We start from the raw sequence: 15,711 nt of genomic DNA, 5'->3' as shown, positions 1-15,711 counted from the left end.
TGACCCTGAGATCAAAAGTTGTATGCTCTTCTGACTGAACCAGCCAGGCACTCTTCCCTTAGTTTATTTTTTGGAAATAAAATTATCCTAATAGTACTAAAGCTGTTCTCTAAATTGTTTTGTTTGTTATATATATGTACTCAAGAATAACTGATATATTTTTTAAAGTTTATTTATTTTGAGAGAGAGAGAGAAACAGCATGAGTGAGGGAGGGGAAGAGAGAGGGGAGAGAGAATCTCAAGCAGGCTCTGTGCTGCTGGTGCAGAGTGTGACAGAGGGCTCAAACTCAGGAAACCGTGAGATCATGATGTGAGCCAAAACCAAGAGTCACACTGACTGAGTGACCCAGGCGCCCCAATAATTTTTTTTCCATTTATTTTTTGTAATGTTTATTTTTGAGAGAGACAGAGACAGAATGCAAGTGGGTTGGGGCAGAGAGAGAGGGAGGCACAGAATCCGAAGCAGGCTCCAGGCTCCGAGCTGTTGGCACAGAGCCCCACACAGGGCTCGAACTCACGAGCTGTGAGATCATGACCTGAGCCGAAGTCGGACGCTCAACCGACTGAGCCACCCAGGTGCCCCAATAATTTTTTTAATGATACTAGTACCTCAGTTGTTAACAAAAGATGCCATAAATCATCAATTTTTTTTTCTTGAAATAAGGTGAAATTCAATTAATATATATTTTTGTTATGTGATAATTTGGGTTGATGAATATTTAGTTGGCTGAACTTTTTCCTTTTTTTGTCTGTGAAATAATTTGTTAACCAAATCAGTAGTGTAAACCTAATTACAACAGTGTGGTTAGCAGGTGGGGTGCAGATTGAGATGGGAAGCTAAAGGAGTATAAGGATGGTGAATTTAGCTAAATGAGATGTACTCATTTGCAACCACAGATAGTCCTATATCTGTAAAGGAGGATAGGATTTTAGGGAATTGTTTTCCTGATTATTGTTGCACTGACTTTATATATTGTATATGTGAAGAAGTAAGTTTAGAGTCATTAGGTTACTTACTAAGTCAGTGGCAGAGCCGGGAGAGGCGGGGGGGGGGGGCGGGCGGGGGGGGGAGAGAGAAAGAGAGAGAGAGAGAGAGAGAGAGTGTGTGTGTGTGTGTGTGTGTGTGTGTATGTGAGAGAGAGAAAGAGAGAGAGAGAGAGAGAGGGAGGGAGGGAGGGAGAGAGGGAAGGTCTTTTAGGACCTCTAGTCAACATTTCAACTATTATTTTATTGTCATTTTCTAGCCCTACTTAAATTCAGTATGTTAGTTCGTTTAAAAATACTGTATGTGTCACTCAGATTCCCTCAGAAGTGTTTTGTTTTACATATATGATTCATATATACAGTTTAAAAAATCCCAACCAAATAGTTCTAAAAATGTTGTCACAAAAGCCAGCAGTTCCCTGCCCCATTACTACTTAGAAATAACCACATTCAACACAGTTTTTCTCTCATGTTTATTACTATGGTTCTAAGAAACATGCCTATATTATTTCTGCTTTTGTCTGCCTTGTTTTTTTTTTGTTGTTGTTGTTGTTGATACTCTTTATTGACTTTGAAGAATGAGACTTCAGATCTCTTACATCTCCCTTCCCCTCTCCATACACAGATAATTCTTCCGCTCTCTTGTCCTCTCAATAAATAAAATAGTTATGTAATATTACTTGATTAGTTCGGTATTTCTTTTCCATAGGGAGAAATGCTCCTATCATCTGCCTGGAGTTTGTAGAGCCTTGCTGGGTCTTCTTAGCACTGAGCGAGAGAAATGGACTGGAGAGCTCTTAGCTCTTCAGTAAGTAGACTTGCACTTACGTAGATTTCCCTGTTTTCAATCCAGTAAAGATGAATCAACAGCTGTCCCCAATGTCCCTGAGTCCAGAATCTTTGGTTCTTATAGTAATTGGCAATGGGAAGGGGGTGGGGATGAGAGATGGTCATGGAGGGGACTGTTACTTATTCACACTCATTTTGATTACTGCCTTTTCTGTTATTTTAGTGTGTCTTAAGCAAACATTCGTGTCCAGTCTGCCTTAACCTTCACACCTCTCAGATTGATTTTCAACAATGTCCACCCTGGAGGAGAATTTACTATTTAACAATTTTTTTTTCTAGTAAAATCACATGTTAAAATGGAACTTGTCATCTTTAGTGCAAAAAGATGTGATAATTTCCCAATTACCACATAGTCTGAAATTTAAACATTGTAGTATGTCATACATGTTTAAAGCTTTGCTTCATTTCACAATGTTTTTTCCTAAACTGTATCATATTGAGCACTAGAAAACTGTATCGATCAGATGTATAGCTATGTGCAGTTAAGGTTATCATATTTCTTGTTTTTTTCTTTAATCCTGTTATGTTTCATGAGGTATGTATACTTCTTAGGTCTTGTATCACATTTGTCATGCATAAATTTTTACTGATAATGATGTTTACTTCCTGGACAGTTACCCAGTGATGAATTTGTAAGTCTTTAGTTTGAAGACTTACTAGCTTTGTGAGTATACATAAGTTGCTCCTACCTTTTTGTGTTTTAGATTCTTCATTTGTTAAGAGAGAATAATATTTGCCTTGCATGGGATGCTCAGAATAAAATGAGAATATTTGTGAAGTGCTTATTTATGTGTCTGACTTATGTTACACATTTAGAAAGGTTGATTTCTTCTATTGATTATGATCCATTTGTCTATTCTGTAGTACCAGATATGTTTCCTTGGAAGAATTTTATTATTAAAATTCCACAAAATAGCAATCTGCTTATTGCTTTGTATGCATATATAATATTTTCATCTATGTACTGTGTCCATGTACTGTTTCCAAAACCCAGTGTGTTTACTGGCAATATTAATTATAAATACATATATACAGAAATTGCAAATATGCTAGTTTATTCTTAAAAAGTAAAGAGGAAATAATTGCTAAGTTTACAGTTTTGGGAATTAGGTATTTATTATTTTGGCAGTTGTACGGTAAATTAAATAAAATTGTGGGTTGTTTGTATATCTATTTAATGACAGTAATTATTGAGTGCCCAGTATATATTATAGAAAAAAATAATGGTGAAAATAACTGTAAGCCATTAAATTTTTGAGAAATATGTTGAATTTTATTTAGAAAGATACTGCAGCTCAGTCTCTCTTCCCTGGATGTTATATATAGGTTTTTAAAATTTATTACTCATGATATGTGTTGTATAGTGCATAAATCTTCATTAAGCAACTCAAGAGTGTTTGCATATGTATACATCTGTGGAACCACCACAAGATTAAGTCATTGATTATTTCCCTCACCAAAAAAAGATTCTCTTGTGCCCTCTTTCTTATTTTATTATATTTCCTCTATTAGCTTTTTTGATTAATCTTTTTTTTTAAGTTGATTTACATATCTTGAGAGAGAGAGAGAAAAAGCATGAGTGGGAGAAGGGCAGAGAGAGAAGAGATAGAGAGAATCCCACGCAGGCTCTGCACTATTAGCACAGAGCCTGATGCAGGGCTTGAATTTGTGAACCGTGAGATCATGATAGGAACTGAAGTTGGATGCTCAACCGACTGAGCCACCCAGTCATCCCTGGGCTAATCCTTTAATATCAGACTTTTAGTGATTACTTTAGAAATTACAAAATGTGGGAGTGCCTGGGTAGTTCAGTCGGTTGAATGTCTGACTTCGGCTCAGGTCCTGATCTCGCAGTTCATGAGTTTAAGCCCTGCGTCAGGCTCTGTGCTGACAGCTTGGAGCCTGAAGCCTGCTTCAGATTCTGTGTCTCCCTCACTTTCTGTCCCTCCCGCATTCATGCTCTGTCTCCCTATCTCAAAAATAAATAATAAACAAAACATTAAAAAAATTAAAAGAAATTACAAAATGTGTCTTTACTTATAAAAGTCTCCTTTTAATACATTTACTGTTGTCCTCCCCCAATGCAAAATCCTTAAAGCAGTTTAAGTCCATTTACCTGCCTCCTACTTTTTTGCTATTGTTAAGTATTTTAATATCCCCCTCATGTTGTTATAAACTATATAAGACATTGTTATTATTGCTTTAAACAATCATTTACCTTTATGTTTACCTTTATATTTACTATTTTACTATTCTATTTACCTTTATATCTATAGTTTCTACAGCTATTCATTTCTTATATATATCTATGCTTCCATCTAGAATCATCTCCTTTCATCCTAAAGAATTTCTTTCATTATTTAAAAAAAATTTTTTTTTAACATTTATTTTTGAGAGACAGACAGAGACAGAGCACAAGTGGGGGAGGCGCAGAGAGAGAGGGAGACACAGAATCCAAAGCAGGCTCCAAGCTCTGAGCCGTCAGCACAAAGCCCGATGTGGGGCTCGAACCCATGAGTCATGAGATCATGACCTGAGCCGAAGTCGGACGCTTAGCCGACTGAGCCACCCAGGCGCCCCAGTTTTATTTTTTTTTTAAATAAGGTCTCTTGATGATAGATTCTTTCAACTTTCTGTCTGAAAATGTCTTTAGTTATTTCTCATGTTCTGGGGAATATTTTTGCAGAGTATAGAATTCTGTGTTGATAGTTTTCTCCTTCACTGATTTAAAGATGCCACTTCACTGGTCTTCATAGTTTCTCTTGAGAAGTCATCTTTCAGTCTTACTGTTGTTTTCCTGAAGGGCAAGAGAGAGGTCCTTTTCCTCCTCTGTTTTTAAGAATTTTCTGTCTCTTTGATTTTTAGTCACCTGTCAATAACATGGCTATATATGGGTTTTTTTTTTTTTTTGTGTTTTTTTTTTTTTAATTTATTTTTGGGACAGAGAGAGACAGAGCATGAATGGGGGAGGGGCAGAGAGAGAGGGAGACACAGAATCGGAAACAGGCTCCAGGCTCCGAGCCATCGGCCCAGAGCCTGATGCGGGGCTCGAACTCACGGACAGCCCAGAGCCTGACGCGGGGCTCGAACTCACGGACAGCGAGATCGTGACCTGGCTGAAGTCGGACGCTTAACCGACTGCGCCACCCAGGCGCCCCTATATGGTTTTGTATGTATGTGTTTTAACCTGCTTGATATTCATTGACCTTCTTGAATCTGTAGGTTGGTATCTTACAACATTTGAAAACTTCTTAACCTTTACTGATTCAAATATTGCTTCTGACTCATTTTCTTTTCTTTCCTGTATTCCAGTTAACATATATATTAGTTTGATTGCATCCCATTCTAGTTTATGATTTTTTTTCTGTCCTTTAAATAGCTTTTAATCTGTCTTTGCATGTGCTGATTGTTTTTCTTTTTTCCCAGTGCTTACTCTGCTATTAAACCTAGTCAAGGAATTCCTCTGTTTCACTTGTTTTGTAGTTCTAGATTATCTATGTGATCATTTTCATAGATTCTAATTCTCTGTTGAAATATATATTTTAATCTGTTTTCTGTATTCTATCTTAATTGGCTTTGATACGTTGTCATAGTTATTTTGAAGCTCTTACATAAGACTAATATATGTCTTGTGTCTTGATTATCAAACACTTTTCCTGCTTCACATACCCACTAATTTTGCATTGTGTGATGGCTATTTTAAGTGTAATATGGAATAGTGGAAAGCAAGTTGGCCCAGGGGCCAAATGCAAGCCTGGTGGTTATTACTGTTTGGTCCATGAGCTAAGAATGGTTTTTACTTTTTAAAAGATGTTGTTGTTGTTGTTGTTGTTAAGACAATGTGCAGTGGAGACCATGACCCTCAAAACCTAAAAATACTTACTTTCTGGCTCTTTACAGGAAAGGTTTGCTGACCCTTCTTGTAAAAGCTCTGGATTGTTATCTTCCTCTAAATAAAATTTTATTTTATTCTGGCAGGCAGTTAAATTGCCAGCGGGTCACTTTGATCCTGTGGGGCTTAGTTTTAAGCTTTGTTAAGGTAAGTCTATTTTAACTTTGTTTTTATTCCTAGGGCATGGATTATCCAGGGTCTTACCTAAATGCCTTGGGTATTCATCAAGATCTGTCTCCTCTGACTGAGCCGGAACTTAATTTATTCAGAACTGTGCAAGCTCTGAAATCTTTGTTTAGCTAACAGCCTCCCCAACTGCCGTTCTGTCTTAGGCTTCTAGGAGTCTAACCCTGTGTGTGCACAGCCTAGGAGGCAGATGAGAACCAGAGAGGATTTTTTATATAGATTTTTGTAAGTTTTTCTTCTTGGTTCTTTCCCTTCTAATAACCTGCCCCCCAAATCCAGCTACCTTAGCATTCCCAGACATTAATTGTAGTTTTCTCGTCCCAGCAAGACTGCCACACTGCTTGGGCTCTGTTTCTCTACACCATGATTTGGAAAATGCCCTTAAGGGAGAGATTTGAGTGTGAATATGGGGTTTGATTCATCTAGTTCTCTTCTATCAAGGATCATGGTGTTGTGTTGGTTATTGCCTAAGGGTTGAAAATAGGATTTTTTTTTCTTTTGGTTTTTTGTATATTTGGTCCAGCGTTTACAGATGTTTATAGCAGGAGGGTATTCTAACATTAGCTACTCCATTATGACAAGAACTGAAAATCCTGATTGTTTTAAAATGTGAAAATATATCTCATTGTATAGTAGTGGACTTTGATTTGAAATATTTAACATGTTGCTGGCTGTGTTCTTTGTTCCATTATTCAGTTTAGCCAAGTAGAAGGACTCAGATCTCAGTTAATAATGGTGAATGTATGCATCCTATAAAATCAAATTAGTGTGATATATTGATCTAGTGAAGGGGATAAAATGGCCCTTTTCCAAAGATGAAGCCCGAGGCAGCTGGGCCATTGGGTTGGTTATTTTATTAAGATTTATTTAAGTAATCTCTACACCCCATGTGGGGCTTGAACTCATGACCCTGAGATCAAGACTTGCACACTCCTCCAACTGTGCCAGCCAGACACCCTGTGTTTGTTAGTTTAGAAGATTTCATCTCAGAAGTCATCTGCCACATTTGAGATACCCCTTAATCCTACTTGGTCTGGGCTCACCTATTATCAGAAAAACTTTGGCTGGCCAATTCTTAATACTTAATTAACAATTTTATATTTGTTGTTTATATATCCAGTATCTCCAAAACAATTCTTAAATATTTTAGCCCACACTGATCATCTCTTAACTACTATACTTATAGTGTATGTGGAATACAGACCTGGTAACACGCTGTTATATGACCTTATTTCATATTCTTTGAGGGAATAATCATTTAAATGTTTTTCCTATCATACTATTTTTTTTGTATTCTACTGAATATAAGGGCTGTCTGTCTATGCCACAGGTTACCATGATTAATTTGATGAAACTAGGTAGTTATCTTGGGGTATGCTTTCTCTCTTTTGCTCTTTGTATGTCTTTCCTGAAGTTGAATAACATGCCCTTCTCAGCTACATGTGGCCTGTTCTTTGAGAAAGGATATATGTCATAGCTCTGTTTCTCTGCTAGAACTTACAAACATGCTTTCAATATTCATTGGAATGGTGTCGGTGACTGTAGAAAGAGATGTGGATGTTACCATGTAGGTAAGCTACATGACTCTTTCTCTGATGCAGCACTCCCTATCCCTTCCCCTGGGCGATTCTTTGTTCTAAGTCCCCTTATAGAACCAAGAATCCCCAGGAGGAATCTTTGGTGCCCACCCAGTATGATCCTCTGCCCAGAGGTTGGTGTTGGTTGGTGTTGGTGGATTGACTCTGTTGATCACAGTATTATAGAAAAGAACTTACTTTGTTCTTTGTATCCATTCAGAGTGTTATTACTAACTCAAAATTAGGTAGTTTATTATCTATATATTCGAAATTTGGTTATATAGTAAAGGTAGCATCCATATAGTCTTATTTGAGTCTTTGTCCTTACTTAACATTCTTTTCAAAAATGAGACTTTAAAATAATTTTGCTTCCAAAAGTTAAAAATAAAACAACTCTGGACTTGCATATATGCATGCATTACATGTAAACATATAGCAAATTACTCACTTTCAGAAATCTTTACTTCTCTTGAAACTCTTTTTTCTAGTGCTTATGAATTCAGTATAGTAATATGTCTTCCTCTTAAATACTTTTCCTGGTAACTGGTTTTATGACTTTTTTCATTTACCTTTTGAGTTGTACACATAATTTTTAAATGTAACTATTTAGTGTCCACAAAGAAAAGCAGCAGCTGTGATATGTGATGAATCAGTAATACTGTTATGACAAAAATTTTTCAGAATGTGCACACACTTCTTTTTGATGCTTCCTTTGATTTGTTTGTAATAAGCTTCAGTGATTATTATTTCTGCTGTTTCCTTTGTAGTTATTTAATTTTTTCCCCCATGTTAAGGAAATCTGGAGGTGAATAGGCACTTAAGTTTAGTACTAGATTAATTTACAGCATTGGATTCACTGTGTATTTTTTGATATCACTTAACTTTGAATTACTGTGAAGTGAGTTTCATTTTTCCTTATCAAGAGTAACTTGAATGGGGGCACCTGGTTGGCTCAGTCGGTTAAGTGTCCACCTTTGGCTGAGGTCATGATCTCGTAGTTCATGAGTTCAAGCCCCGCATCAGGCTCTGTGTTGACAGCTCAGAGCCTGGAGCCTGCTTTGGATTCTGTGTCTCCCTCTCTCTCTGCCCCTCCCCTGCTTGCACTCTGTCTCTCTCTCTCTCTCAAAAATGAATAAACATTAAAAAAAAAAAAGAATAACTTGAATGGGACTGGGCTAGTTCTACAAAGAACTACATAGATCTGGTCCTGGATTGCAGCTTTTGGACTATCCCACACAGATTATTTAAGCATATAGTGATGTCACAATTAAGACTAAGCACTCATGAATGGTTAATAAAGGAAGTATTGTGATGTAGGAAGGTAGCATAGTATGATGAGAAGTGCATGGACCTTAGAATTCAAAAGACTAGATTTGTAACCTGGACCTAGTAAGTATTTGCTCTGTGGCATTGTCCTGTTTGCTTGATCTTTATATATAATTTCCTTTTATATATAAGGTGGAAATGATATCATCTATTAGGGTTGTCAGGATTAAATGAATGTATATAAAGCAGCCAATAAGGATTCTGTTAAGGTGCTTTTGAAATACAACATCCCTTCTTGTTCTTTATCTTCTTTTCCCTCCTTCCTCTTTAGTTACCCATAGTTAGCCAAAGTGAAAAGTTAGCGGGTACAGTGTCCACGAGACTGCCCTCACTTCTGACACCAGTTGCAAGTTTGGGAGATTTCTGAAACGACCCTGAGTTTCAATAATTGGTTAGAAGGGCTCACAGAACTGGGGCGCCTGGGTGGCTCAGTTAGTTAAGCATCTGACTCTTGATTTTGGCTCAGGTCATGATCTCACGGTCTGTGGGTTCGAGCCCCACATAAAGCTCTTGTGCTGACAGTGTGGAGACTGCTTGGAATTCTGTCTCTCCCTCTCTCTTTCTGCCCCTCCCCTGCTTGCTCGCTCTCTCTCTCTCTCAAAATAAATAAATAAATAAATTTAAAAAAAAAAGGGCTCATAGAACTCATTAAAAGTTGTCATTCTCATGGTTACAGTTTATTACAGGGAAAGTATACAGATTAAAATCAACCAAGCTGGGGTACCTGAGTGGCTCAGTTGGTTAAGCATCTGACTTCAGCTCAGGTCATGATGTGGGTTCAAGCCATGTTCAAGCCCTGCTCAGAGCCTGGAGCCTGCTTCAGATTTTGTCTCTGTCGCTCTCTCTGTCCGTCCCCCGTTCACACACACTCTCTCTCAAATATAAATAAACATGAGAAAAAAATTTTAATCAGCCAAGGTAGATGCCAGAAGGAGTTAAAACTGAGAAAGAACTTCCAAGTCCTCTTCTCCTCATGGAGAAACTATTTCCAACGAGGAAGTCTCACAAACTATTCCAACACACAAACTATTTCCAACGAGGGAGTCTCCTCCAAGCCTTTTGTATTTTTACTGGGACTTGATCACATACTCCCTGCATAACTGACCTAATCTCTAGCCTTTCCTACTGGTCAGGCTAATACCCTTAGTTTTCCGTTCCTGTAGAAGTCAGAACTGATGTTCCCCATCATAAATCATATTGTTAGACTGTCAGGTAACCAAGACCCCCAGGCAGGAGGTCTTGACGGGACCAAAACACCTGCCAAGCCCAGGACATTCCAAGGGTCTAGAGATCATCTCCCATTAGTGAAGGGCAAAGACCAGACTTTTGTTTGGAAAAGGTCATTTCTTCATGGTAGTGCTACATTTTTGTAGTAGCTGATTAAATTATTCTGCACTGTCAGTGCAGAGCCTGATGCCAGGTTCGAACCCATCGAGATCATGAGCTGAGCCAAAATCAAGAGTCAGACACTTAATCTACTGAGCCACCCAGATGCCCTGGTTATTAATTTCTATCTAAGTAGTAACATACACTTTTAAATATTTTTTCAAAGCCCAACAAGACAAAGCATATAATGAAAGCTTAATGAAATGCTCCCACTTATTTATTTATTTATTGACCCACTTTCCAAAGGCTTTATTGGTGAATATGTGTTAGAAGAGGAAGATTGATTCTGTTATTTCCAAGCCAGTGGAATGAAGAGCTGTGTCCAGGGACACATCAGGTGGCACCAAAGGGGACTGATGCTTTGTCTACCTTTCATTCCTAGTTTCAGTCAAAAGCACAAGGCTTGTAGTCAACCAATTCTTTAGGTTTAAACCATAGGCTGATTTCTTTCTCTGCACTGTTTACTGAATCGTTGCCATGAATGATGTTCCTGCCAACTTGAATACAGAAGTCCTCATGAGTGGTGCCTGGCTTACAGTCTGCTGGTTTGGTCTCCCCAAACATCACTCACCCCGTCTTCACCACAATCAGACCCTCCCAAACCATGGCCACAGTGGGCCCAGAGCTCAGGTACTTTACCAGCCCTGGGAAGAATGGGTGGGCCTTTATGTCAATGTGGTGCTGCTTTAGCAGTTCCTCAGAGGCCTGTAGGAGGGAGCCTTTTGGCCACAACATGGAATCCCTTCTGCTCAAAGTGCTTGGTGATCTTGCCCACCAGGGTGTGCTACACACCATGCAGCTTGATGGCAATGACCATGTGCTCCTGATTGGCCATGGCCAAGAAGCTGGCTGTGCTGTGCTGCTTGGGGGACTGGAGGCCACTCCCACTCTTTTAGTACTAGTTTTGAAATACCTTTGGAGATATATTTTAGGCATTTATTTCCATTTTTCTGTGCTGGTGTATGTTTTTTATTCTGGACATTTTTTATATTGACTTCCTATTATACAAGATGAGGATTTAATATTTTTAGTCTACTTTATATCCTCACTCCTCCTAAAATTCTTCTGTCATAATTTTTAGTTAAATATGTTTATCTATCTGTCCCTTTACTGTTGTATCTTTTGATCTTCTATCAGAATTACATTTGGCTTCTAGTAAAAGAAACTGGAAATAACAGTAACTAAAATGAGCTAACGTTAATTTTTCTATCAAAAGAATTCTAGCGATTGACAGTCCAATAATGGGATGGCAGCTTCACAGTTATCAAGGAGTCAGGTTTCCTGTTTGTCCTTCACTTCCCTGGGTGCATGGCTGTGTACATAAGATCATTTCACGATCCAAGAAAGCTTTCAGAATTCTAACGTGCTTGTCAGCTTTCAGGCAGGTGGTGGTGTTACCCAAAATGGAGTTCGTCTCTTGGTGGTTGTTGAGCCAAAAGACACAACCAAGCCAAAGAATAGGAAAAGGAAGGGTTTTACTTGCAACAAGTAAAGGAGAACACTGGGGATCGTTCCCAAAGCAGTGTCTCCTGAACCACAGTATTGGGGAAGTTTTAAGCTAACGGTGCACACATATTCATGAAGGGGCTTTGCTCAGTGGGGAATACAGCATGGAATTGGGGCAGAAGTCATCTGAGGGTGACTGAGTCTAGGTCACAGTCACGAAGGTTGGCAGTTGGTCCATGTCTAAATGCTCAGAGAGGTTTAGATCCTGCACAGAGAACTCAAGGATGTGCATCAGGTGAATCTTAACTTTTGAATCAGTACTGGGAGTTTTACTACTGATTTATTGTCCCTGATATGATTAGGTTATATCCTGGCCTGATAGTGGCTGCCTGCTCTTACATTCTTTCACAAGATGGTTGGGACCCAAATTGACTTCTCTTATGTTAAGAAAGCTCTGTCTGTTCTTTTTCTAGGAACCCAACTCTTTCTGATTACAGTAGGGGAAAATGGAGAAGCAAAAAAGGGGACATACCAGTTTTCTTCCCCAAACTTAAAGAACATTACTTATAAATTCTACTCTGTAGGTTCTAGTTACATCTTATTGGCCAAAATTCAGTCACATGTCCTCACTGGGTCTGCAAGGGCTGGGTATTTTATTTTATTTTATTTGTTATTTTTATTTTATTTATTTTTTTAATTTTATGTAGGCTCCATACCCAACATTGGACTTGAACTCTCGACCCTGAGATCAAGAATAGCACACTCTACCAACTGAGCCAGCCAGGTGCTCCAGGGCTTGGTATTTTACATACCGTTTCTACCCCAAACAATATTGAAGCTTTATTTTAATGAAATGAGACAAAATGGGTATGATGTGGGCCATTGGCAGTTTCTGCCTTAATTGGTGTCATTGTTTACTTTTTTTATCATTATGCAAGTTAATTTACTGGAAAGCCAAGCAGCGTAGTTGGATAGTATTTTGTTCTTCCTAGAATTATTGTCTTTTCTTGAAAGTATGCTTAGTTTTCTCCCTTGAGCTTTTAGTTTTTGTGTTTCAAATTGTAGGCAAACCTCATTTTACTACACTTTGATTCATTGCATGTCACAAATCCTGCATTTTTATAGATTGAAGGTTTGTTGCAACTCTATGTTGAGCAAGTCTGTTGGCCCCATTTTCCCAACACCTTTTGTTCATTTTGTGACTTTGTGTCACATTTTGGTAATTCTTGCAATATTTCAAACTTTTTCATTATTACGTGTTGTGATTTTTTTTTTTAAAGATTTTAATATTTTTAAGGAATTTCTACACCCAGCGTGGGGCTCAAACTCACAACCCTGAGATCAAGAGTTGCATGCTTCACTGACTGAGCCAGCTGGGCGCCCCTGTTCTAGTGGTCTTTGGTGTTACTACTGTAATTATTTTAGGGTGCCACAAACTACACCTGTGTAAAGCAGTGAACTTAATTGATAAGTATGTGTGTTCTGACTGCTCCACTGACCAGCTGTCCCCCTGTCTTTCTCTTTCCCCTCTCCTTGGGCCTCACTATTCCCTGGAACATAAGAATACTGAAATTAGGACAGTTAATTATCCTACAGTGGCCTCTGCGTGTTCAAATGAAAGGAAGGGTCATACATCTCTCACTTTAAATCGGAAGTTGGAACTGATTAAGCTCAGTAAGGAAGGCATGTCGGAAGCTGAGATAGGCTGAAAGCTGGGCCTCCACCAGTTAGCCAAGGTGTGAGTGCAAAGGAAAAGTTCTTGCAGGAAATTAAAAATGCTACTCCACTGAACACATGAATGATAAGAAAGTGAAAGAGCCTTATTGCTGATACAGAGAAAGTTTGAGTGGTTTGGATAGATCAAACCAGCCACAACATTTCCTTAAGCCAAAGCCTAATGCAGAGCAAAGCTCTAATGATTTTTAATTCTGTGAATGCTGAGAGAGGTGAGGAAGCTGCAGAAGAAGAGTTTGAACCTAGCAGAGGTAGTTTCACGAGATTTAAGGAAAAAAGCTGTTTCTGTAACATAAAGGTGCAAGGTGAAGCAGTAAGTGCTGATGGAGAAGCTGTAGTCAGTGATTCCAGAAGATCTAGTTCCTCCTTGAAAATAGCTACACTAAGCAGCAGATTTTCAGTGTAGACAAAACAGCCTTCTATTGGAAGAAGATGCTATCTAGGACCTTTACAGCTAGAGTGAAGTCAATGCCTGACTTCAAATCTTCAATAGACAGACTGACTCTCTTGTTAGGGGCTAATGCAACTAATGACTTTAAATTGATAAGTTGAAGCCAGTGCTCATTGGTCATTCATAAAATCCTAGGGCCCTTAAGAATTACGGTAAATCTATTCTACGTGTGCTCCATGAATGGAACAACAAAGCTTGGATTGTAGCACATCTGTTTACAACATTGTTTAGTGCATATTTTAAGCCCATTAATGAGACCTGCTGCTCAGAGAAGATTCAGTTCAAAATATTACTGCTCACTGACAATGTGCCTGGTCACCCAAGAGCTCTGATGAAGATGTGATGCTGGCCTCATAGACTGATTTTGGAAGTATGTATTCCTTTTCTTCTACCCTCTGAAAGGGATTATAGAGAATTGATACAATTTTTTCTTAAATGTTTGGTAGAATTCAGCAATGAACCCATCTGGATCTGGTGCTCTCTGCTTTGGAAAGTTACTAATTTGCCTTAACATTTTAAGCAGTAGGTTGCTAATTCTTTTTCCTTAATAAGAATAACAAAGATGGATGATTGTTTACAATGAAATTTGAAGTTACATCCTTGTATTTGCATTAAAATCAAGTGTTTATTTTTTAAAGATGACCTCCCCTTCCCGTTTCTATTTTATGTGTGTTTTGGCAGAAAATAACAAGAGTCATTTTACCTACTTTGTCATCAATCATCTAAACATTACAACCTAATCCTTCCGTAATGTATATGTATATCAAACCATCTCTTTGTACTCCTTAAATATATACAATTCTATTTCTCAAATTTAGTTTAATAAAGGGTGAAAAAGAAATACTATACAATCTTGCCTCAGCCCTCATTCTGCTTCCTGAAAACTTCCTCAAATCTTACTGTCTAGTTGGGAAATTAACTAGCTTCTTGTGGCTTATTGTGTTTGACTTCTAGCAGTTTTTAGAACTGTTACCTTCTCCTTTTAAGGAAAACTCTCTTCTGTCTCTGATCACATTCTGTATCTTAATCAGTTTTGTACATATTGATGTCCCCCCCCCCCCTTTTTTTTTATCTTTCCCTTTCATTCTTTCCTGGTTTCTGTAGACTGTGATACCTATTATCTCCAGTCCTGTTATTTTTCCTCAATGCAAACTCTCTGTCTGCTAAAGATGCTAGAGGTATTTGTGGTCCAGAAAATTTTTGAAATCTCTCCCACCATGAGAAGGGGTTGATATTACCTCCAGTTAAACCTTGGTGGGCCTTTGTGATCCCCTCCACAATAGAATCCATTGGAAGAAATGTTGTGTAACTTCCCAGTTGAGGTTAGAAAAACCAATTCGCTTCTGCTGGCATTTTATAGTACACTCCTCTAGGAGAGCTTTCAGATGCCATGTAAAGTCCGGCTACCCTGAGACCTTGTGGAGATTTTGTGAAGAGACCATATGAAGAGAACACATAGATGCCCAGGGAATTCCCAGCTGTTTGTCTCCCAGGGCAGGACATTAGACATCTGAGTGAAGACACCTCTTGAGATGACACCAGTCCTAACATGTTATAGGCACACGAGACTCATTGAGACTGATATAGCTGAACCCAGTGAAATCCCAGAATCCTCAGTAAAATAAACTTAATGTTACTGTTTTAACCCACTGTTTTCTTTTTTTAATGTTTATTTATTTTGAGAGAGAGAAAGAGAGGAAGGGAGGGAGGGGGAGAGAGAGAGAGAGAGAGAGAGAGAAAGAGCCCCAAGCAGGTTCTCTGCAGTGAATGCAGGACCCAGTGCGGGGCTTCAACTCACAAACCACAAGATCATGACCTGAGCCGAAATCAAGAGTCTTATGCTTAACAGACTGCACTGCCCAGGCATCCCTAACCCTCTG

General features: G+C 38.5%; 1 protein-coding gene and 1 pseudogene across 6 annotated transcripts in view; one reads left to right on the top strand and one right to left on the bottom strand.

Moving 5' to 3' along the window:
- PTPN4 (protein tyrosine phosphatase non-receptor type 4) overlaps nt 1-15,711 on the top strand; it is a 229,257-nt gene that overhangs the window by 47,507 nt on the left and 166,039 nt on the right. For 3 of the 6 annotated variants that reach the window (XM_042954195.1, XM_042954196.1, XM_042954193.1), the window contains exon 3: nt 5,812-5,872. The exons of the other annotated variants lie outside the window; for them this stretch is intronic. In XM_042954195.1, the coding sequence (XP_042810129.1) occupies nt 5,812-5,872 (61 nt within the window). The remainder of the gene's footprint in view (nt 1-5,811; nt 5,873-15,711) is intronic. 6 annotated transcript variants of the gene reach the window in all.
- On the bottom strand, nt 10,613-11,035 carry LOC122228830 (annotated as a pseudogene).

Source organism: Panthera leo, chromosome C1, assembly GCF_018350215.1.
Source record: "Panthera leo isolate Ple1 chromosome C1, P.leo_Ple1_pat1.1, whole genome shotgun sequence".
In the NCBI taxonomy this organism is placed as follows: domain Eukaryota; kingdom Metazoa; phylum Chordata; class Mammalia; order Carnivora; family Felidae; genus Panthera; species Panthera leo.
This window is presented reverse-complemented; position numbering and strand designations above follow the sequence as displayed.